This window comes from Meriones unguiculatus, chromosome 1 (genome assembly GCF_030254825.1).
Source record: "Meriones unguiculatus strain TT.TT164.6M chromosome 1, Bangor_MerUng_6.1, whole genome shotgun sequence".
In the NCBI taxonomy this organism is placed as follows: domain Eukaryota; kingdom Metazoa; phylum Chordata; class Mammalia; order Rodentia; family Muridae; genus Meriones; species Meriones unguiculatus.
In genome coordinates, this window is record NC_083349.1 from 155,598,072 (window position 1) to 155,620,979 (window position 22,908).

A 22,908-nucleotide genomic window follows, 5' to 3' on the forward strand; every position below is an offset into this window, starting at 1 on the left:
TGCCTTCTCCGCCCACATTTCCATGGTTCTGGGAATTGGATTCTGGTTGTCAGATTTGTGCAGCAAATGCTCCAACTGCAGAGCTGTCCTGCCAGCCCCATTAATTATCTTACTCAGTTTTCCATTTTGTTAAGAAAAACAACAAACAAAACAAAACCCCCATGCAAGCCATGGTTTAAAGAAAGCTGATACTAAGTGCAGTGCTGCAGTGGTGATAAAGCCAGTCTGCTCATGACTTGATAAACCCATGTATGGAGGCAACTGGCCCTTAGGACACTCTTCCACTCTCCTCACAGCTAAGGCCCAAGACTGCTGGATTCTAGATCTTGGTTTCGGTGCTCAAGTTTCATCTATGAGGCTGCCCTGAGGAGACAAAATGGTCCAGGACTTAGGAGATGGTGAAGAGATACTTTAAATTTCTAATAATTTCTATTTGTTTGGGGATGTACACGATGTAGGCAAGATCAGATGGGTCCAATGTGGTTTCGCTGTAGGCCCCATTTCTATGCAGTTTCTCCTCATCTTCTAAGGATAGCACGCACAAGCCTTTTTTCTATATTTGCTTGGGGTTTTGGTCCCTTTTATTTTTGTTGTGCAGTGCAGGGTCAACTTCAAGGCTTCAAGCGTGTTAGAGCAATGCTTTATTTTCATTGTGCCCAGTTAGAAACTAGTCCCTAACATGAAGGTACCAGCAATCCCATGGTTTTCCTCACAAGGGGCTTTTATTTGTGGGCACAGTAAGGGCATGGAACTCTTCCGACATTTTCAATGTATCTTTGTTCCCCATCTGCCTGCTTACAGGAAGTGATACTGTAATGAGAGCCAGGAGACACAAATCCAGACATTTGCCTCTGTATATCCTGCTTACTTCAGGATAGTTTTCTTTTTCATTTGTTTTTCAGGTGTATGTGTGTGAATGTGTGTTTACCTGTGTGTGTGCATGCAGAGGCCAGAGGGTGGGATCAGGGGTCCTGCTCACTTACTCTCCTCCTTATTTCCTTAAGACAGGGTCTCTTGAACCTGAAGCTAGGATAGCAGCCAGCAAGCCCCAGCGGTCTTCCTGTCTCTGCCCCACATAGCATGAGGCTTATATTTGTGTATGGCCATGCCCAGTCTTTTTACCTGTGTGTCTGGATATGAACTCAGGTCCTCATGATTAAGCATAAAGTTCTGTTTCTTACTTGCCAAGTCCTACAATACTAGTTTCGCTGATTTCGAAAGCTTTAAATGGTGCTGAGATATGTGGTGTGTGTGTGTGTGTGAGAGAGAGAGAGAGAGAATGTCTATGTGTATATTCCATTTTTAAGGAACAGGATATCAGATTATCATTCTTGTGTATTTGTTATATGAATTTCATTTGTCATTTTCTTGCTATTCCTTCTGTAGAAAGTGGACACCTGTAAAGCAGTTGAATTTTGCATTCCTTTATTGTTTTACAAACAGTGGTGATTACAAAGGAGACGGAGGCAACGAGCAGCTCTGTGCCTCAGTGGCAGCATGGCTGTCTGGCACAGTGACTTTTACCATGCACACTGCACATTTGAAGTTCTTGGTGTTAATTAAGGCAGAGGCATTGCAAAAGTGAAGGTAAAAACACCAAAAACATGTCCTTTGGCTTCTAAAACGAGTCTTAGAATGCTTACATAGTCCAGTGGACCTATCTAAACATCTTTCACTTTTAGAAGTCCTTGAGATTTTGTGCCCGTCACTGAGTGACTGCACTTAGTTTCCTTACGTTTGGAGTTGAGTGCGCTCTTTTCTCGCTGCCTGCTACACAGGAAATGGGACCTTAGCATACATGATTAAAGTCAGAAATAATTCATTTTAAATCCCAAACCATTCCCTAGACAGGAAAGAAACCCTTTGGGGCTAGCCATATTTATTCTATCCTAACAGAACAATTAGAATGTGAAATGCAGAAACAGAAGCAGCTTTATGGAACAAAATCCTATTTTCTAGCTGCCTTACAGAAGTGATTTGCTCACTCGTGGAGACTAAACCAGATTTCTCGGTTTCATGAGTTCGATTTGCAAGTGTTTCACTAGAGTTTTTTTCTTTTTTCTTTCTCATGGAGAGGAAACAAACATAAAAGGTGCAAAGCTCATATGCGTCTGCCATGCTTGAGTCTGGTGTATTTGTTCAGTGTGAACTCCGTGTGCCTCTGCAGCTCGTCGATGTGTGTGTTGAGCCGCTTCTCCAGCTCCTTGGCCCGCCTCTCCTCTTCCATCAGGAAGTGCTGTGTCGATAGGGAAGCCGGGAAGGACATATCTGGGGGAGACTGAAGAGAGGGGAGAAAAGTGAGGTGAGACAATCGTAGGCATGCAGCTCCCGGACAAGCAGCTTTGCAGCTTGGACGAAACACCTGGGCAGAGCTCTCCTCCCCTTGTAACAGAGCTCCTGCTAATGAAACCCTGAGGAAGTTGAGTCAGCTCAGCACCAGGCTGTTAAAGAGCTCTAGAAAGGGAGACTGCAGTGACCCGCTGCAAATCCAGGATGGAGGCAAGTACCAGGGATCTCAAGCACAACACGCTTGGCTGACTTGCAAGGCTAGTAATCCAGAACATAGACAAGTCCCATTTGATGTCCTTGGCAACCCCAGTGGATCCAATGGCAGAGTGGCTCGCTTAGTGAGAGCTACTTAGCTAAGCTAGCTTGGGTCAACTCTCAGGCCAGCTGAGCCCAGGAGCTATGCCACCGCCCACTAACGCAAGGCAGAGCTCACTGGGTTCCTCACTCTGCGAGTGCTCTGTATTCCTGGGCTAGCCCTTCCTGCCTCAGGGCATTAACACTTTGATCCTCTCTGGGATGACTCAGCACATGGGCATGTACAGTTTATACATGTTACTGTATGTTAAAACCTGTTTGGGTATGGTGGTTCATGCCTGTAGTTCTAGCACTTGAGAACCTGATCCACAAGGACTGCTGCAAGCATAAAGCCAGCCTGCACCACATGGTGAATTCCAGGTCAGCCTGGGCCAGAGTGAAAGCCTGTCTCTAAAAAACTAAAAACTAAAAAAGGCATCGCTAGCAATTCCTGCCAGGGTATTAGGGTCTCTTTCTGTTCAAGACAGGTGTAGTCAAATGATCCGTAGCGCATCCTGCAGTCTTACTTCAGAAATGGTGCCACATCCCTTTATTCCCAGCACACTGGAGGCAAAGGCAAGTGGATCTCTGAGATCAGCCTGGTCTACATAGTGATACCCTACCTCAAAATAACAATGACATCCAAAAGAAAAAAAAAGTAACATTTATTTTCTAGTATCTCACCAGAGGGAAGATTTCATCGTCACTAGCCAAGGGACTTGTCATTTCTTTGCTCTGAAGTGGCAAAGGTGGAAAGGGTGGTGTTGGGCTTCTGCTCAGCTCACAGTCTTGGCTAAGTCTAAAAGAGAAGAAATGGATGTCAGTGTCCTTCCTAAGTAGCTTAGGTTTTTTTTGTTTGTTTGTTTTTTTCTATTGCTATGATAAAACACCATGACCAAGGCAACTTATAAAAAGAAAGTGTTTAATTGGGCTTATCATTGCAAAGGGTTAGAGTCCAAGATGGCAGCATAAAGAACAGCTAAGAACTCACATCTTGATCTACAACCACAAACCAAAGAGCTAACTGGGAATGAATGGCATGAGAAACCTCAAAATCCTCCCCCACTGATACGCCTCCTCCAGCAAGGCCACACCTCCTAATTCTTTCCAAAGAGTTCCACCAACTGGGGACCAAGCATTCCAACATCCAAGGCCGCGGGAGGCAGTGTCATTCAAAGTACCAAAGGCCACGCTTTTTTGTAGCTAAAGGTTTTGATTTCCCTGATGTTCAACTATGGAGAGCCAATCAAATGATTGAGTTTGTTTGGGTATTTCTCTGAAAATAAATTGTTTTTTTTTTTTTAATAATCTCAAATTCACTTTAAAAACTTGGAATGCTCCAACCAAGGATCATTCATGGAGATAACCTAGAACCCCTGCACAGACGTAGCCCGTGGCAGTTCAGTGTCAAGTGGGTTCCATAGTAATGGGAACAGGAACTGTCTCTGACATGAACTGATTGGCCTGCTCTTTGATCACCTTCCCCTGAGGGGGGAGCAGCCTTACCAGGCCACAGAAGATGACAATGCAGCCACTCCTGATGTGATCTGATAGACTAGGATCAGAAGGAAGGAGAGGAGAACCTCCCCTATCAGTGGAGGTGATATTGGGGAGGGGCATGGGTGGAGAAGGAGAAGGGAGAGTGGGATTAGGGAAGGGAGGAGGGGGGAGCTACACGGGGATACAAAGTGAATAAATTGTATTTAATAAAAATTAAAATAAAAAAAACTTGGAATGAAGAATGATGAGGCAGAAAACACAATGGTTGCTTGTAGCCTCAGCTTTTATAATTCTATGTTGTGCTTTTGGGTTTCTAGGCCATTTTAAATAACTGAAGCATATTCTGACAGAATCTCAAAACACAGGAACTGCCTCTGTCCAGGGCAGTTCTAAGGAGCTATCTTAAGGTTCTCTCCTGTACTTCACAGGCTTTCATAACAAGTCATACTTTTTGGGTGTGGAACCACACCTCTGTAGTTCTTCCCCATTCTAAACACCCCAGTAAGGACTAGGTGTCATCTTGATGCCCATTTGATCTTCAAAAAAGCTGAAGAAGGTGGATTTTTACCACAGACGAAGAAACTAAACATAAAGTTAAATTATTTCCCCAGTCACTTTCTTTTTTTTCTTTCTGGTACTGGGGAGTTGAGCCCAGGTTTTTTTCAAAGAATGCTAGGCAAGTGCCCTGCTGCTGAGTCACACCCTAGCTCTGTTTGTGTTTTTCACTTGAGACAGGGTTCCTCCAGCCTCTCCTTGAACTTCAAGTTTGATTGCTTTAGTGCCTCTGCCTTACCCTGACACCCCAGTCCCACCAAGTATGTTATTATTTGCCACTGAGTCACAGGCTCATTTCAATAATTTATCTTATTTTTATGTTATTTTTAATTTTTTTTTTGAGATAGGGCTTCTCTGTGTAGCCCTGGCTTTCCTGGACTCATTAGAGTTCTGTCTGCCTCTGCCTTCTGAGTGCTGGGATTGAAGGCATACATACGCCACCATGCCTAGCTCAATCATTTATTTTAATTGTTTGTTGTATGATTATTTTTTTTTTTTTACTTTTGAGATTACAATATAACCGCATAATTTTTTTTCTTCTCTCTTCTCCCTCCCATATATTCCTCCTTACTCTCTTTCAAACTCATGGCCTTTTTTTAATAATTAATTGTTAGATGAATGTATATGCTTATGTATCTTAAATGTAAACTGTTCAGTCTGTCTAATGTTACTTTAGATTCCAAAGGAGGGAAGCAAGTGACAGTCTTACACAGCCATTGACACTATGAAGCATATCAACAAGCAAACTGGCACTATAAACCTAAGGATACAGCAGTGGCACATATAACCTTGGCAATAATGTTAATCAGCTCTCTGATTAGACTTTAGATCCACTCAAAAAGAGGAAAATCATGCCTGGTGCTGAAAACCTAGTCGACTACCCAGGGATAGTGAGGTCATGGATCCTGGAAGAGAACCTACAATTTTACTAAACCAGCATAGTCTTTGGCTACATTTGAGATATTTGTCCTTAGACCCACAGATAAGCATAGTCCTTACCCCTCAGGAATGAAACTTAAGACAGAAGCATTAGAGAAGATTTTAACCAGCAGAAATGTAGAGTTGTGGAACCTAGACCCAGCAGGTATGTCTACAAGATAGCTCCTGTACTTATGGCTCAGGGGACACTGCAGAAGACAGAGCAGAAAGGCTGGGTGAGCCGGAGGATCACATTTGCTGTGAGACTATATCCCAGGAATGTCAGAAATTGCACCCATAAAGTCTCACCAACGTCACCGTGCAAATGTGAACTGAACGATGAAAACATCAATGGACATGCCAAAGCAGATGGGAAAAAGCCCATGGTGCCTAGTCCTACAGAAAGAACTACAGGTAACTAAGGATGCTGAGAGGGAGAAATAATCTTCCCCAGGGAAGGGTACACCAATTGTTTATCCACTACCAAATGGGCAGCCCTGAAAACAATTGTTGATTTTCAAAATAAGAATAAATTGCTAGGAACTGGTAACTTGGAACTCAAGTCCACGTTTTCCTGAGGTTGAAACCTACAATAAGCATGAAAAGCACACTATGTAATTGTTTGTGCTAAAATATTGAGTGAAAAAAAAATATAAATTTAAAAAAAAAAAACCAATTAGTAAATAAGTGAATAATGGTACAAAATGACATACCTTAAAATTGGACCAAAGATTATCCCACCTATCCTGTTTGGCTAAATAAATGTCTTTCATAAAACTGGAGCTTAAATTTAATCAAATCATCAAAGACCATGAAAACATAAAAATCTGTTTAACTGAAAGCTATTTATCCTTGCTAGTACACCCAGATTTCCCACAGGTGTTAACCATTTTCAAAGCCGTGTTTTGATACACGATACAGCCCCACACTGGAGGAGACACCAACCTAGCCACAAAACCTTTGACCCAAAATTTGTCTTGCTTACAAGAAGTGAAGGGATTAAGATGGAGCAGAGATTGAAGGAATGGCAAATCAATGACTGGCCCAACTTGAGACCCACCCCAAGGGAGAGAGGCAACTTCCACAAAACTCTGCTCTGCCTGCAGAAAGAAGCCTAGCATAGCTGTCCTCTGAGATGCTTCACCTAGTAGCAGCAGCAGCAGCAGATCAAAACAAGTGCAGCCAAACAATAGGGAGTTTTGTGGAAGAATGGGAGGAAGAAGAGAGGGAGCTGGAGGGCTCAAGGACACCACAAGAAGACTTACAAAGGAAACTAATTTGGGCTCACGGGGGCACACAGAGAACCACCAGCCAAAGAGCTTGCATGGACTGGACTTAGGCCTTTACCCATATGTGGCGAATGTGCAGGTTGGTCATTATGTGGCGAATGTGCAGGTTGGTCATTATGTGGGTCCTCTAACAATGGGAGTAAAGGCTGTTTCTGACTCTGTTGTCTGCCTGTGGATCCCCTAGCTGGACTGGCTTGTCAGGCCTCAGAAGGAAAGGATACACTTAGTCCTGCTGCAACTTGAGGTGCCAGGGTGGGTTGGTACCCTGTGGGTGATTCCCCTTCTCTGAGAAGGAGATGAGGGGTTGGGGAAGGGGAGCATGAGGATGGGATTGGGAGGAGAGAAGGGAGGGGATCAGGTTGTAAAGTAATTAGATAAATAAAAATAAAGTAAAATAAACCCTACACTGTACTTTTCTGTTCTCATGCAATGCCCAGGCCACAGAGACTTGTTTCTTCACAGACTTCAAGTCTGCGCATACAAATGGCACGGAATACTGTGATAGGCCTCTGTGGATCAGCTCAGGGAAACAAACACAACATGCTTCCTGGTTTTACTTATCTTGAAATAAATCTTTTCCCCCATTATCCCACACCATAATTACCATGGAAACAGAGCAGCAAATTAAATGGAAATAACATGGTTTATGATGCGAACAATAGATGAAACGTCTTACAGTTCAAACTGAATGGTAACAATCGTATAATGCACTCTCATATAATTTCTGGCCTGGGCATAGTGTCAACACTTCACGGTGGAAAAAAGACAATTAGAGGTGATCTGAGAAACATATATATATACATACATACATATGTGTGTGTATGTGTAAAATCTCAGTTGCAGAAATTTAATACAAAGTATTATTTGTTCGAAATTATCTAAATAATTATCCCAATTATCTAGCTTGCTATGGATGCACAGAGATGCTTTTATGGTGATAATTACTGAGATTTATACAGGGACTTTTTTTATATAATAAGATCAATAAAATATTGAGATTGAAGGAAAAGACTACATTATGAAGTAAAGTGCTTTGCCTTAAATCATCTTTAGAGCAAAAAGCCCTCTAGAATATAGCTAGTCAAATACTTCATAAAACCACCTTGCACAAAATGTTGCATGTATCAATTTAAAGTGGGCTTAAGAATTATTGCAGAAGGCTTTTAATATCTACTCACAAGCTGAACTGTTCAATTAGCTTTCCCACAGGCTCTGCTTCAGGGAGGTTCATCTGCTTGGATGGGAGGCAGAACTCCTCATGGAGCTTGAGGTCCTGTCTGCAGTTTGCAAGGCCTCTCACGTGTGGCCTCTACCTCGTCTCCTGTGCTACGGGATGATGTCCTAGCCAGGGACAAGGACCTACCACCTTCGCTGACTGCCTTCCAGCCTCTCCTCCTCACAGGCTCCAGAAGCTCCCCTTCTGTGACCTGCACTGTCTCCTGGCCTGGACCTTTGGTCTGCTGTGTTCTGCTCCTTATTAGTTAATACCACAGTATACAATTTTCATAACTTATTTTGGCTTTTAGATTCATCCCTTGGCGAGGGACCTGGCAAATGTTAATGACAAAACTGCTAATTTTGTGGCTTTTTCCTATTAGACAATTTATTAGCCAGACATGAAGCCATCTTAATGATTTAATGTTTCTGATTACTAATCTCTTCTTGGCTCATGATACAAGAATTTAAACCATGAATTCACTTTTAAAAAGGTTTGTTTTCATATGTAAGTGTTGTGTGGGTTTATGCGAACCACTTGTATGCAGGTGCTGATGGAGGTCAGCAGGAGTCAAATCCCCTAGAAGTGGAGTTACAGGAGGTTGTGGGCCACATGATATGGGTGCTGGGAACAGAGCCCAGGTCCTCTGGAAGAACAGTCAGTGCTCTTAACCACTGAACCATCTCTCCAGCCCATGTCTCCACATTTCAGTGTGTATTCTCATATAAAGGCAAACTCCATTTATTAAAGTATTGGTATGTCATTAAAATTAGTTATACATTAACAGTTCTGGGTCCCAGCACTCTAACAATCAGCTTGTAAATAACCCTGAAACTTCAAAACACTATCTTTTAAGCACACTACTTAGAGCATCTTAACCAAATTCCATTATGTCTCATAAAATTTCTAAAGTGATGAATAGATTATTATTCTAGAAACCAAATGCTTTGGGTCACCTGAAAATGCTTCAGATTTCAAGTGAGTGAATATTAAGACATCATTCCAAATAGGGGTCAAAGACAACAGAAGTTAAGAATAGCATTGTTTAGATCACAGACTGCTTAAAACTTCTTCAGTTCCCAAGAAGAATTCCTTACTCTGTGACCTTGATGTTTTGTGGAAAAATTTTATTTCTCCTTCTCCAAATAGTTTAATCCATTGGTATGCAAAGATAACTTGAGTATTTTCTGTTTAACTTATGCCTGACAAACATGATACACTCTACATGCACAGACCCACACATATACACACACATAAGCATATATATATATATATATACACATACACATATGTATACATACATGCACACAGATGTATAAACACACAAAAACACAGATGCATATTTACCATATACATACCACACATTCATATACACACACGCAAACACATTTATACACCATGCACATACACCTCACACATTTGTACACACATATGCATACACACGTGCATAAACACACACACACACACACACACACACACACACACACACTTTTGTGTATATAGCTTGTTACTTGGCTCCCTGAGCTGGGTTGGGAGGGACCAACCTCCTCTTCCACTGCTGGCACTGGCAGGAACTACCTGCTTTCTGCTTCTCCACTGCTGAGCTCAGAGAGTCCCCATGGCTCTACTCCTCTTCCCCACGGTGGGTTCTACATGGCAATAATTTATTCAGGACATTTGAAAGGCTGTTTCTTTTCAAAACCAGGTCACTGAAGAACACCGAAATCAGGCGAGGCATTAAAACAAATTTAATGAAACTTTCAGCAAATGCAACTGGCAGGGCACAGCTTTGCAGCAGGCGCAGTTGTCCAGGCTGCTTATTAAGATAATCTCCCGCTGAGCCTTTTCCCTCATCTCGCCTCTGTCTCCCACTGTCTTGTTTTTGTTGGGCACTTTTAATACACGCTGTAATGCCTGACAAAGGAAGATTAAGGGCCAAAACAATTTTTTTTTTTTTTTTTTTTTTTTTAAATAACAAACTGCATAGTAATGGCATGGCACCTCACGCGAGGCCTCCACTGTTGCTCCAGTGAGTGAGGCAAGGAGGTGGGAGCCCAGGCCCTCAACGACTGGCTGACATCAGCTGCAGCCAGACAAGCCTTCCCCGTAACTTTAGGGCTGTGCTTTGCTCTAGGGAGCAGTAGTGGAGTGCTCTGTGAGGCATTTCCACCATGGCACCCCACCACAGTATCTGCTGGTGTCTCTGGAAAGGTGTCCTGGGAGCATGGCAGCCACACAGCTCTGAGGTGGGACAGTGTCCCAGAGGAAAAGCAACCTGCGACACAGGAGGCCAGGAGCCACACAGCTCTGAGGAGAAGCCTCCTCAGGAGAGGCGTTGCAGCTCGGAGAGAGGATATCCCCGGCTGGGCTGGAGCGCTACAGTGTAACAGCTCTGCCTGGCTCTCTTCTGCCGGGTTATCCCCAGCTGAGCTTGAGGCGCTCGGGAGCCTTAGTCCTGCTCCATCTAGTCACCATGCTTCTTTGCCTCCTCGCTTCTTGACTAGTCACACCGCACAGCAGATCTCATAAAAGAGATTTATTGGGACAGATGAATCCAGGGGTGGCTGCCTCTGCTCCTGAGAGAAGGCAGCAGGGAGCTGAGCAGTAAGGAAGGGCTTATACAGGATTTCTTAGGGGGCAGAGCTTTCCTGGGCAGAGATTTCCAGGGTGAGGATTGGTGGGATTTCAAATCCTGATCTTGAGGGAGCTTAGGGATTGGTGGGTTTTACTGTTCAGGTATTGGTGGGATCTTTTTCAGACTTTTCACCTAAAATTAGCATAATCGGTGGGGGAGTGTCCTATTGAGGTTCTGAAGAAGACCTTTGTGACAGTTACAGAGGGTAGAAATGCTATTATGACAGTTAAGGGAGGTTTAAGGGAGGGGTCTGGCCACTTTTCTGCCTTGAGGGTTTACAAAGTTTACAAAATATACAAAATTTACTGTCCAGTGAGTGAACAGCCAGCACGGAACAGTAGGCAGGGTTTATTTAAGATTTCTTAGGGGGCAGAACTTTCCAGGGTGGAGATTTCCATGCTGGAGATTGGTAGGATTTCAAGTCCTGATCTTGGGGGAGTGAAGGGATTGGTGGGTTATCCTGTTCAGTGACTGGTGGTATTTTTCTTGTAGGGTGGGGTCTGGGCACCTTCTCACCTGGGGCTGGGAATGACCATTAAAGCCATTAGGGAAGTCTTGGGGAGGGGAGGGTCTGGCTGCTGAAGCTCCTCAGGTGGGGGCCTGGCTGTTTTCCTGCTGTGAGTGTTTACAGAGTTTACAAAGTATACACAGTTTTACAAAGTTAACAAAAGGAGTCCAGGTTCAGTCAGCATGAATGGCTAACAGTATCCCCACCATGGCACCTCCACCCAAGTATCCTCATGGCATCTTCGCTATGGTGCCCCCAACTGTGACACCCTTACCAAAGTACGGACACCTCAGCACCCTGCCCTTCATTTCCTTTCTCCACTACCTAGAGCAGGATTAATTCTGCACTTTGGAGAGACTCAGGGTTAGTTTCAAGTAGCATTAGAATTGTTAGAAATCATCTTTGGAATTGGAGAGATGGTTCCAATTCTTAGAAACACTTGCTGCTCTTGTAGAAGAGGAGGGTTTGGTTCCCAGAACCCAGACATGCTTCACAACCATCTGGAACTCCAGTTTCAGGGGATTCAACACTGTCTCCTGGCCTCTGTGGACACCAGGCTTGCACATGGGGCACATACAGACATGCAGACAAGACACAGATACATAAAAATAAACAAATCTAAAATTAAAAAAGAACCCACCCTCCTAATCCCTAGAAGTTCACTGAGATGGTGAAGGGGAGCACTGCTCTAGAGCCTTGAGAATGTTGAGCAGAGCCCCTCCCCTTTTGGTCTGATCCATAGATTTTGCTTAGCTACCAAGATGAGCCTGACATCTGCTTCTCCAAACCTCAGGTTCGGCCTGGTCACCAAAATAATGCATTTTAGCCACCATGAGTTATTAAAGTACTAATATTATAAATACAATTTATTAGTAATAATATTAGTGAGAGCGATCAACATTTATGCAACTACACATGCTTCATAGATTCCCTCATACAATCCTCATACCCTACGGACAAGAAAGCATGGAAACACTGGTTGGTGTTCATGCTAAGCATCTAAAAATTCTGAGGACAGGTTGAGTTGTAGTGTGGTCTGGACCTTCTTAATCACTGTGAAAGGCTCACGTCAGAGAGATTTGGTGAAGGCAACACAGCACAGCCCTTCTCAGAAACCCACCATGTAAACTAATGTCTTCATGGATCTGAGAAGTTCTTTGGAAAAAGAGTTGCTTTGCTAAGTGCATTGTAAGTTTGGGAAAACAGCAATGGGCCTCCAGAGACCCTTCTGACTCTAGAAATATTTTGTTAAGAGTTAATTAGCAGGTTTCATTGCTAACACAGCAACTCAGGATGTGAACTAAGACATTTTAGAGATCAAAGGAATAGAGAGAATGGACAGTGTCTACTCATCTGTGTACTCTACTCTCTTACTGTCCATAGGGCCTTTGCTTACGGGAGCCAGCTGTTGGTCACCAAGGCAAGTGACAACACCAAGTTTCTGTGTCATGGGAGGACAGACAGAAGTGAGAACTCATGCTTTCTGTTTTGCTTTAACACCATATCTAACAGAGTAAGTTCCAGTTTCCTCCATTCTCATGCTAAAGAGTAAGATTACTTGTTTATGTGTGCAGCTCGTCCTCTTGAACAGCAAACGAAAATCCCCCGGGGACTCTCCGCCCAGATCACTGCTATATCTGGCCGTCTATTGCCAGTGTGTCCTTCTTATCAAATAGCATGCCCAGACTCCTGAGCTACCACTACCAGATAAAATACAAACACCGGAAGAAGTCATCATTTTCCTTACACACTTCCCCCAAGGGCTTTCGAACTGTCTGTTCCCCGTGGCTGTCTTTATGGCATACCTGTCTCCGATGGTCTCCATTTTCAGCAGGCTCTGGCAGGCATATGCTCCTGCTTCATGATAGCTCATCTCATTGGGCCACACTGCCTTCCCATTGACATGGAGTTTTGCAAGATCGCTTCGGAGCCTTTCGTTTTCATATTCAAGTTTGTTAATTGATGAGTACCTCGAATGATCCTTGTTATCGAAGTCCATACTCTAGGGAGTAAAACAAACCCCCACTGAATGGACCTTATACGGGAAGTGCATTTTCCACATGTCTGGACTCAGGTTGGCAAGGCTCTTTCCTTTGAGCTGGGTGATGTGCTTTTGGTGAACTCTTTGTTCCCCCTGAACATTTTAGATGTAAATTAAATTATTAATATTAATAATATTATAAATTAGTTAAAATATTTTAAAAGACTTTTAATGGCTGCATGAAGAGGTGTTAAGTTTATTTAATCACTCCTGTTCTTGAAAATAGTCTGTTTCAAAATCATCAATAGGGCTGTGACTTCCTCACACACAGACCTTCACTGGCATTTCTTTAGAAGGCGAGGATAAACTGAGTGAAGGTATTTGAGGACCTCAATGGGAAGTGTTATCCCTCAATCCCCGTCACTCTCCTACATTCAAGGCTAGAGAGGTGGCAGAGAGGTTATGACCACTTGTCTTTCGAAGGACCAGAGTTCAGTTCCCAGCACCCACACTGGGCATCTCACAAACATGTAGCCCCAACTCCAGGGGATCTGACACCCTTTTCTGGCCTCCAAAAGCATGTGAACACACACACACAGACTCATACATACACATACACACACACACACACACACACACACACACACACACAGACTCATACATACACATACACACACGTATAAGTAAAAATTAATCCTTAAAACAATCTCACAAATTCCCACCAATAATAGACTAAATGTCTTATTTTGTTACACTCACAATTTAATATTACTCTTTTGTTAGATTTGCTAATGGTAAATAAACAGTAACCGTCATCACTGAAGTTGACTATGTTTTCATGTTCTTTTTGGCAGTTTTCACTCTGTGTTCTCAGTTGCTTTTTGCATTCTTTGGCCATTTTCCTACTTAGGAGTTTCTGCTTACTAATAGCAAAATACATTTTAACACTAGAGACAGAAATCCAGTGTTTCTCCAGTTGGTTGAAAGTATGTATTTTGTGTGATTTTTAAAAGACATTTTTAAAGTTTGAATTGTGGTGTGTGACATGTTTTTATCTAGAAAGGGACTTGTTGTAATTTAGTCAAATGTTAGCTTTCCTTTGCTCCTTCCTCTTTGCCTCACAATTTTCTTTTTTTTTTACGTTATTAAATATTTATTTTCACTTCAATTTGTTTTATGATTTCATTATTTCACATTTAATTCTTTAGCTATTTTGAGTTAATTTTTCTATAAAACAGAAGACAATAAAAATAATAAATTATTCCAATTATTTAAATTGCATATTGATTAAAACAGTCATACCCCATTGCTGGGTGATGTAACAAATTACATGCTGAACTTAATGTGCACTGAGATTGAATCTGGACCATTTTGCCGAATTGATCTTGCCGTTGAGGCAGAGCTAAGACTGCACATTTGGGGTAGTGTTGTTTCATAATAGAGTCTTGCTACCTGGCTTATTCATGCCCCTCCCCCAGAATAAAAAATAAAATATATTTGAATTACAAAATGAATGGTTTAAATAAGAGGCCTGGAGATTCCTTTGGCTGTTTTAATTAAACACTGTAGGAAGTTTCCAGTGCAGGTGTATGTGTGGACACACATGCGTGGTTTTCTTCTCCTAAAGATTTGGAAAATAAACTCTGTTGTCATCTTTCATCTTGGGAGTTGAATATCCCAAGCTGTATTGTGGCTGACAGGCCAGCAAGTCTTTGGGATCAGAAGGGCAAAACCTTAGCATAAAATGCTTGACTCACAAAAAGCAACACATTGCTTTTAAAGTTCCAAACATTTGGGATTCGAGACCTAGAAAACTAAACAGTTGGAGCATAGACAATTCTTTGTTAAGTCCCTAAATTTCCAAGCTTTGAGAAGCATTCACATAGAATGATATTCAAAGTCATTCCAAACTTTCTCACATTTAAAAATAGCTGTATATGGACAATCACTTATACTGTCATATTAATGTCAATAGAGACAACAAGTTATGCAATATGTACATATAAGCTATTAAAATGTTTACTTGTTTTGTGTCAAAGGCCATGTCTACTTATTGTCTTCTGAATACTATGACAATAGTCTTCAATAGTCTTAGGAAATGCAGAGGAAGGTCTGGTTTCTGGGTGATGACTCTCAGGAGGGCCTCTAAATATCTTACTGAGACCTGGAGAAACTCAGCCACATGTGACTGGCCCAGCCAATATTTTTCTACTGCTAGAGGGAGCCACCCACAAGGCAGTGCCCTGCAAGGGAACTTCTCATCGCTGCAAGGGCATCTTGGATCAGCTTTCTTCTCTTTGACAGGAGGAAGCAAGGAGCCTCAGAATTAGGCAATGAGAAGCATTGTCAAATTTGTATTTTTTTAGATAGGACTAATCTCAAAATCAGTAACTTCCTAGTCTTGAAAGGAAATACTGGCGCTGGATAGTTCAGTGAGAGGTTAAGAGCACTTATTACTTGCAGAGGACCCGGGCTTGGTTCCCAGCATGCATATGGCAACTCCTAACTATCCTTAATTCTTAACTCCAGTTCCAGGAAATTAGATACCTTTTGGCCCCTGCAAGCAATGCATGCATGTGATACATAGGCATACATGCTGACCCCAAACAAACAATCAAACAAACAAAAAACAAAAAGAAAAAAACAACAACAACTACTATTTAATATTGCCCAAATATCACAGATTCTAGGAGGCTGAAATAATGATGTTATAGACTTTGTTTCTGTCTGCCTAAGGTGAGGTTTCAGTTCTAATAATTTAATTTTATAATTATCTATTATTGTTGAAATAATTATCTGGTTATGGGATTTTTTTGCACTTATAGAATTTTAGTACACACAGTAGTAGAGTTTTCTTCATTTCATAAACTTTGAAAAATATAACAAAGTAAAATAAACCAGGAATAAGAAACTGATAAACTCTACTAATGAATGAAATAGGGGGCTGGAGAGAGAGCTCAGCAGTTAAGGCCACTGGCTGGTCTTCCAGAGGACTCAGGTCAACTCCCAGCACCGGTGGAGCGGCTCACAGCCATCTCTAACTCCAGCACCAGGGGACTGACGTTCTTTTCCGGCCTCCACAGGCACTGCACACACGTGGTACACAGACATAGGTAGGTGCAAAACAAGCAGACACACAAAATGGTAAAGGTCAAAACTTTAAAAAGTAAGTGAAGTGATAGAACCCTCGAAGCTAGTGTTTTATATGTTAGCAAAACAAACGTTGAGCCAAAGTTAAGCAAATGGAAGAGAATGTGTTCAGCTGTCCAAGACCAAGAGTAAGAAAGGAAACTAAAACCAGAACTGGGCATGACAGTTCATATCTGTGACCCTGAAACACAGAAGGCTGATGGTGGAGTTCAAGGCCAGCCTTGGATAAAGCGTGAGACCCTGTCTCAGACAAGAAAACCTAACAACAGACCTTGGAACATGGGAGATGAATAAAGCTGTAGGCTCTAACTAACTTCATAAGGAAAAAATATTAAGTGGGCATATTTCCTAAAAAGGTACAGATTATCCAAAGAATCTCAGAACAAAACAGAGAGATCTGAATAAACCAAGAAGAAAAGGTAAAGGATGGTCTAAGTTAAGTTTGTTCCAACTTTCAGTGAACTCAGGCCAGCATTATTTAGTGGCTTCGGGACATCCCACAGCCAGGAACCTCCAGTGTGTGCTTAAAAACAGCATAACCTTAAAACAAGAACAAAGAACCATTGTCAAACCTCACTTAAATAAAGTGTCATCACACCAAACCTAAATGCCCTAAAACAGAGTATGACTATTATGGGTTGAATTGTGGCTCCCTACAAAAGCCTGTTGAAGTCCTAACCCCTGGTCCCTCGTAGTATGACCTTATATTAAAACAGGAGCTTCATAGAAGACCTGAATTGAATGCCCCAGAAAAGGGGAAAATCTGACTCGTGAGAATCATGGGACAGGGCCACAGACACTGAGACAGAGCATTGGTGCAAGGTACTTTCCCGCTCACGAACACCAAAGACTGCCTCAGACCAGTGGAGACAGAGAGAGGACTCCTCTGCACAGAGGTCAGAGGGAGCACGGCCCTAAGGACATCTGTTTGGGACTTCTGGCCCCTCTTGCAGTGCTCTGTGAATTAATGCATCCTGCTATTCTAAGCAAACACATTATGGTATCAAGCTAATTTAGGGCCAGGAAGATTTGTCCCAGGAACCCAAATTTGGATCAAAACCAGGAAATACGCCAACCACGGTCTCTAACACATCAACATGAAAGGTGAACACACAGTGCCGTGTCTGTTGAAATGGACGCAGGATCATGAACGAAAAGTTCATATCCCACAAAACTCCAGAAGTGTGACATTATAGTCGGGAATTAGAAAACTTGCCAGCAAGTACTGTCATGCTTGAGACTGTCTTGGAGGTCTTAGTAAAGACAGTGTGATAATGACAAGAGCGGGTGTGAGTGGCGGGAAAGGAGAGGCAGACAACCAAACTACACCAGCATAGTTCCCTGTAGAAGGAATAAAATAAAGTGAACCTTCTTCAAGATGAGCAATTAGCTGCTTGACGTGGTAACAGCAAAAATTCCATTCATAACAGTGATGAGAACTGTAAATAACTTGGGAAATACTTTTAAAGAAAGGAAACATGAACTATTCGAAGAAATTTGTATTGTTGGAAAATGTGTTATAAAGAAATGGGGAATCATGCTATATCTTATTATAATAAAGGCATTAAGTCTTCAAGGTTAATACAAAAATGAATTCAATTTCAGATAGAACCCACAGGAAATCACAGGGAGACACCTGGTACTTTGAGCTTAGTCTACATGAAAATTTTAACTGAGCAGTTACAGACTGCATTTCAAAGTACAATTTAAATGGATCGAACAATTGGATGGAAAACATAAAACCTCTGGAAAAAACACAAAGGTGTGTATGTGAATTTGGAAACCCTGTTGTCAAAAAAGGAAGCTCCAAAGACATCCATCAAGAGAGGGTAACTTTGGACAAGTCAGGGTTTACAATTTTGTCTGTGGCAAAATACAAAATTACAGAAAACAGACTGAAAATGCTCCTACAAATTGACAAGGAAAAGAAAAACTAACATCAGGGAAGTTATGCATAAAGTATATCTCGTTCATATTGTTACAAACTGAGAGTTAATGAAGGAGACAATTCCCATCTGTAGTCGGAGAACTGAAAATCGAAGTGCTGTTGAAGAAGATAGCATAGGAATAGTGCTGGCAATGAAACAGTGATAAAAGAGAAAAAGAAACAGGCTACGATGGGTATTAACATTAAAACACACATATCCTGTGAGCCAATGGTTCCTCTTCCAGGAAGCTGCTCCAAGATATACGTGTTGGGATTTTTTAGAATGAGATATTTATTCAGCGAAACTATGAAAACAGAGTTGAATACACTAGGGGGCTAAAATAAGTATGAAAAAAAAACAGTCTAACAAGTTTTGGTATATCCACACCACGGACTATTATAAAACCATCACAAAGGGCAAACTATACTTGAGCCAGTTGGTGTGGAGAGGAGCTTAAAGGCAAACAAAAAAGACACTGAAGTGTGACGGCACAAGCATGTGAGCCTAGCTAAGAAAATTATATGCATCTGTACACGCAGCCTGTGAGTATGCCACGTGCGCTAAGCACCTTGTATGTGAAGGAGCCTGAAGCCACCAGAAGATGGCAGCAGATCCCCTGAACTGGACTCTACAGGTAGCGCTGGGCGTGGAGAACTGAATCAGGTCCTTTCCAAGAGCAACAAATGGTCTTAAATGCTGAGCCATCCCTCTGTCCCTGTGTCCCTGTTTATTTTTTGAATCGTGTGTATATATATATATATGATATATATGACATATATATCATATATGTATATGATTAGATCATATATATGATATGCTTAGATGTGTATAGATCTATAGATATATAGATCATATATATATATATATATATATATATATATATGATTAGATGTGTAAACTTTCCTAAGGACTTGCTGACTTGTACTGCTGTCCACACACACAGCTGCAGGTCAGCTTTGGGCAACGCTTGAGTTACACACCTATTTTGGTGGGAGACTATCTCCCCACCTTATCTGTGCAAAAGGTCAGGAAAGAGCAACAGGAGCCACCGCTTGCTTGCCAGCACAGCGCCCCTGCAGCCTGTGTAGGGCTTGGGAAGCAGCTGTGGGTAATCAGTGGCTGCTTTTCTGTATTTGTGCTGTTTAGTTCTTAAAAAAAAAAAAAAAATCAAGTAATATAAATGAACAAAGCCCAAAGCCTACAGGAGCAGAGTGAAGCCCCTCGGCAGGAATATGGTGACCTGGCATACATACAGACAAACTCCTGGATTGAACTGACTGATGTATGTATGTATGTATGTACGTATATAATGAAAACACATATCTCCATGGAGCTGGGATCCGCTTTAACTTTTGTGTGCCCCATGTTAGGGAATAAAAAGGCAGAGATGACGGGCAGGTTTTTAATGTAGCAGATCGGGACACCGGCAAGCTTCCCTTTTTTATCCATCTGTGCTCCAATCACAGGGTCCACAGCCATGCTCAAGGAAGAAGGGAGAATGCTTCCAGACGCCTCTAATGTCTTGATGCTGGAATACGGACTCATGTGAGAACAGGTGCAGAGAAATACAACATTGGCTTCAGAAGGGGCCTGGCCGAGGCAACCCACTTGCTCACATATTATGCCTAAAGGAACTGGTCAGCATAAACAGCCACGATGCCCACATTTTCCTATCTTACCCTTTCTGTTCCTTGAACTGTTAAAAAGAAAAAGGGTAGGATTTTTTTTTTTTGTGAGTGAATAAAAGAAAATATAACAAATAATGCTATTATTTCAATATTTTGACCAACAAAATTTCTTCTACAAAAAAACCAACCATCGACTGCTACATCAGACAATGGAAATGAAAGGCTTGGAGCCATTTAAGTTCATGAGAACAGATAGCGCCAGGGGCTAATTCATATATTCAGTCAGCGAACACTGAACGTTTGCTCTATGCGATATGTCCTGAGCTGTTGGTCATGCCTGCTTCCTTTTTGTCATCAAGTTGAAAGGGACAAGCCACAAGACAGAGCCAAATATGAACCAAGAAAGGACAGGACAAATCTTTCTGATTTGGGTTTGCTGGGAGGACTTCACTGAGCATAAGATTGGCACTGAAGTCAGGCTGCCTAGGATATTGGGTTTCAAGTGACTACAGGATTAAAAGCCGGGAAACTGATGCTTTGCATGTCTGGGAAGCGATCAGAACTGAACCCAAACCAAATGTCCCGGCCTGGGCAAGCCACTGTAGGTAGGCAGTGTGCAGCTCTGGGCAGCTGGGCATGCTCAGTGACCATACTGACGGTCAGCCCTGGCCAGCCAAGCCACCTCCAGTGCAGTTTGGGGGAAGGAATTCAGCATATTACCAAGTACCATGCAGGGTCTAAATCGCCCATCATTCCTTTCAGATGTGTGTTTTCTGCTCTGATAGCTTTGTATCTCTTATCTGAGACCTGAAAGATTAGCAGATAAAAAGGCAGGTGTAAAACTCACAATGGAAACTCATCATCTTGTTAATTGACTCTGTCCTGTGAGTGCAAATAAGTTTTCTATGGCAGTGAGGAAAACACCCGTCCTCCCACTGGGGTCTCTCCCATCCTCCCACTGGGGTCCCTAATTCCCTCTCCTGCTTGAGCAGTGCTAAATTTAAATAACTTAAAAATAATGCTTTACTTTTCACCTACCAGGTCCGAAATTCCATTTCTCATGTATAGGAATTATAATCAATTAAAAAAACCCTTTTTGAAGACACTCTTGCCCATTACACTTCTTCAACACCCAATTAACTTTTTTTTTCCTTTTTTTAAAGATTTATTTATTACTTATGCAATGTGTGTTAGCATGTACACCTGCACGCCAGAAGAGGGAACCAGATTTCATGTTTAGATGGTTGTGAGCCACCATGTGGTTGCTGGGAATTGAACTCAGGACCTTTGGGAAAAGCAATCAGTGCTCTTATCCTCTGAGCCATTTTTCCAGCACCCCCAATTAACTTTTACAGTGAGCAGTATATGGCTTTCTGGGCCTAGTGTGTTCCTTGTGGTGTTTTGGCCGTGTTTCCTTGTGTGGCTCTGAGTTCCTGTTGTAGCTCTTTCTTCTTCCTCTTTCTTCTACCTAATGTCGGAATGACAGATGCGTGCCTCTGCACCTGGCCTGCTCTTTTTTTTTTTTTTTTCATATCTGAGGCTTATTTCTATAGAAAACTCTTGTTTTAAAAAGATTTACTTTTGTAAATTATAAAATCTAGGAAACACGGTGCTGTGAAAACGAGAGCCGTTCATGGGCCCCTGCCTCTGCGAACACCTCCACAGCACCCTGCCATGCTGTCCCCTGTGCTGGTTTCCTCTGTGTGACACAAACTGGCCAGTCTAAGGCCTGTGACTGGGTGAAGGACCATTTTTTTTCCTGTTTGTGTAAATACACACAATTTAACTGCTCTTACGGAAATTGTCTGGACTCATGTTTTGTACTCCCAAACCACCTAGATTTAGAGTCAAAGGGTCATAAAGCCAGTGCTGTCAAAAGCAGGTTACTAATTATTAGTAAGAGAGAAAGGAAATTTAAAGAACAGATAAGGAGGGAAGGCAGGCGTGAGTTTCCCTGGCAGTGCTCACAGCGTTTTAACGCAGAAACTCCCAATCTCTGCTTGTCTCTGAGGACCCTGGCATGTGTTGGGTGGATATTTAGTAAATAAGTAGTGATTTTTATCTTGCGGCCTCCATGTTTAAAACACTAACAGCGATCTATTAAATTGGGGTAGGGGGTCAAGAAGGCTGGGATTTCTTTCTAAAAAGAAAGTGTTAGTGGATACACCCTATGGCAAAAAAAAAAAAAAAACAAAAACAAAAAACGAGGAAGGAAGCAGGGCACAGGTGAAGTGGGAAGTCAGCGGCAGGAGCGTGTCAGCACAGACTGACCACTCACGCGTGTGCTGTCTGGTAGGTCCTAGAGTTTCTTTGATGACCCTTTGTCCGTGGCACAGGGTTTTATGGGGCACCACGGAAGCATCTCTGAGGGCAAGTCTCAAACACGAACCTGGTGCCCAAGGCTTTGGACAGTTGATGGGGTGGGGGCTGGGATGAGCATGACAGGGGCCAGTCCTGGAGTGTGTGCTCCTGCGTGCCTACCTGTGGCTTTGCTAACATTTTCTCTTTGATTTCTAATTCTATCTTTAGCTGTCTTTCCAGAAGGGCAGCTTTCTTCATGACAGTTGCTATAGTGATCTCCTTCTGACGAAGTTCCTGGGTGAGGTCGGAGATCTCGCCTCTCATCCGCTCGTGTTCAGAGCACCCGTTTTCCTCCTGATACGACTGGCTTCTCGTCTGCAGGGAGAGTGGTGCAGAGACGTGAACAGCCCCTCACGACAGAGCAGCTGCGGCTTCTGCTGGACTTTTAGTCCTCCTGCCCTAAGAATGCCTTTGGCCCGAGACCCCCACTTCTGGTGATTGCTGACTGACAAGCAAGTGGCACCCTAAGCCAGTTTCCTCCCTACCCCAAAAGCCCTCTCCGCCCTCTTGTCCTGTGCAAAGCGCTACTGATGACTCAGCTTTCTGACAGACTCGGCAGAAATTGTTAAAAAGTACTTTATTTTGTTTTTGAGGCAGGGTCTACCTGCACAGCCCAGACGGGCCTTAGCTTTGGAGCCTCATGCCCTGGCCTCTGC

The 22,908-nt window shown here is 42.5% G+C and overlaps 1 protein-coding gene across 1 annotated transcript in view; it reads right to left on the reverse strand.

The window, feature by feature from the left end:
• Positions 1-1,450: 1,450 nt before the first annotated feature.
• Deup1 (deuterosome assembly protein 1) overlaps positions 1,451-22,908 on the reverse strand; it is a 58,124-nt gene continuing 36,666 nt past the window's right edge. The window contains exons 10-14 of the mRNA XM_060369707.1: positions 22,373-22,567; positions 20,612-20,698; positions 13,010-13,206; positions 3,268-3,382; positions 1,451-2,278 (exon numbers count right to left, since the gene is read on the reverse strand). Of these exons, the coding sequence (XP_060225690.1) occupies positions 2,102-2,278; positions 3,268-3,382; positions 13,010-13,206; positions 20,612-20,698; positions 22,373-22,567 (771 nt within the window). The 3' untranslated portion in view covers positions 1,451-2,101. The remainder of the gene's footprint in view (positions 2,279-3,267; positions 3,383-13,009; positions 13,207-20,611; positions 20,699-22,372; positions 22,568-22,908) is intronic.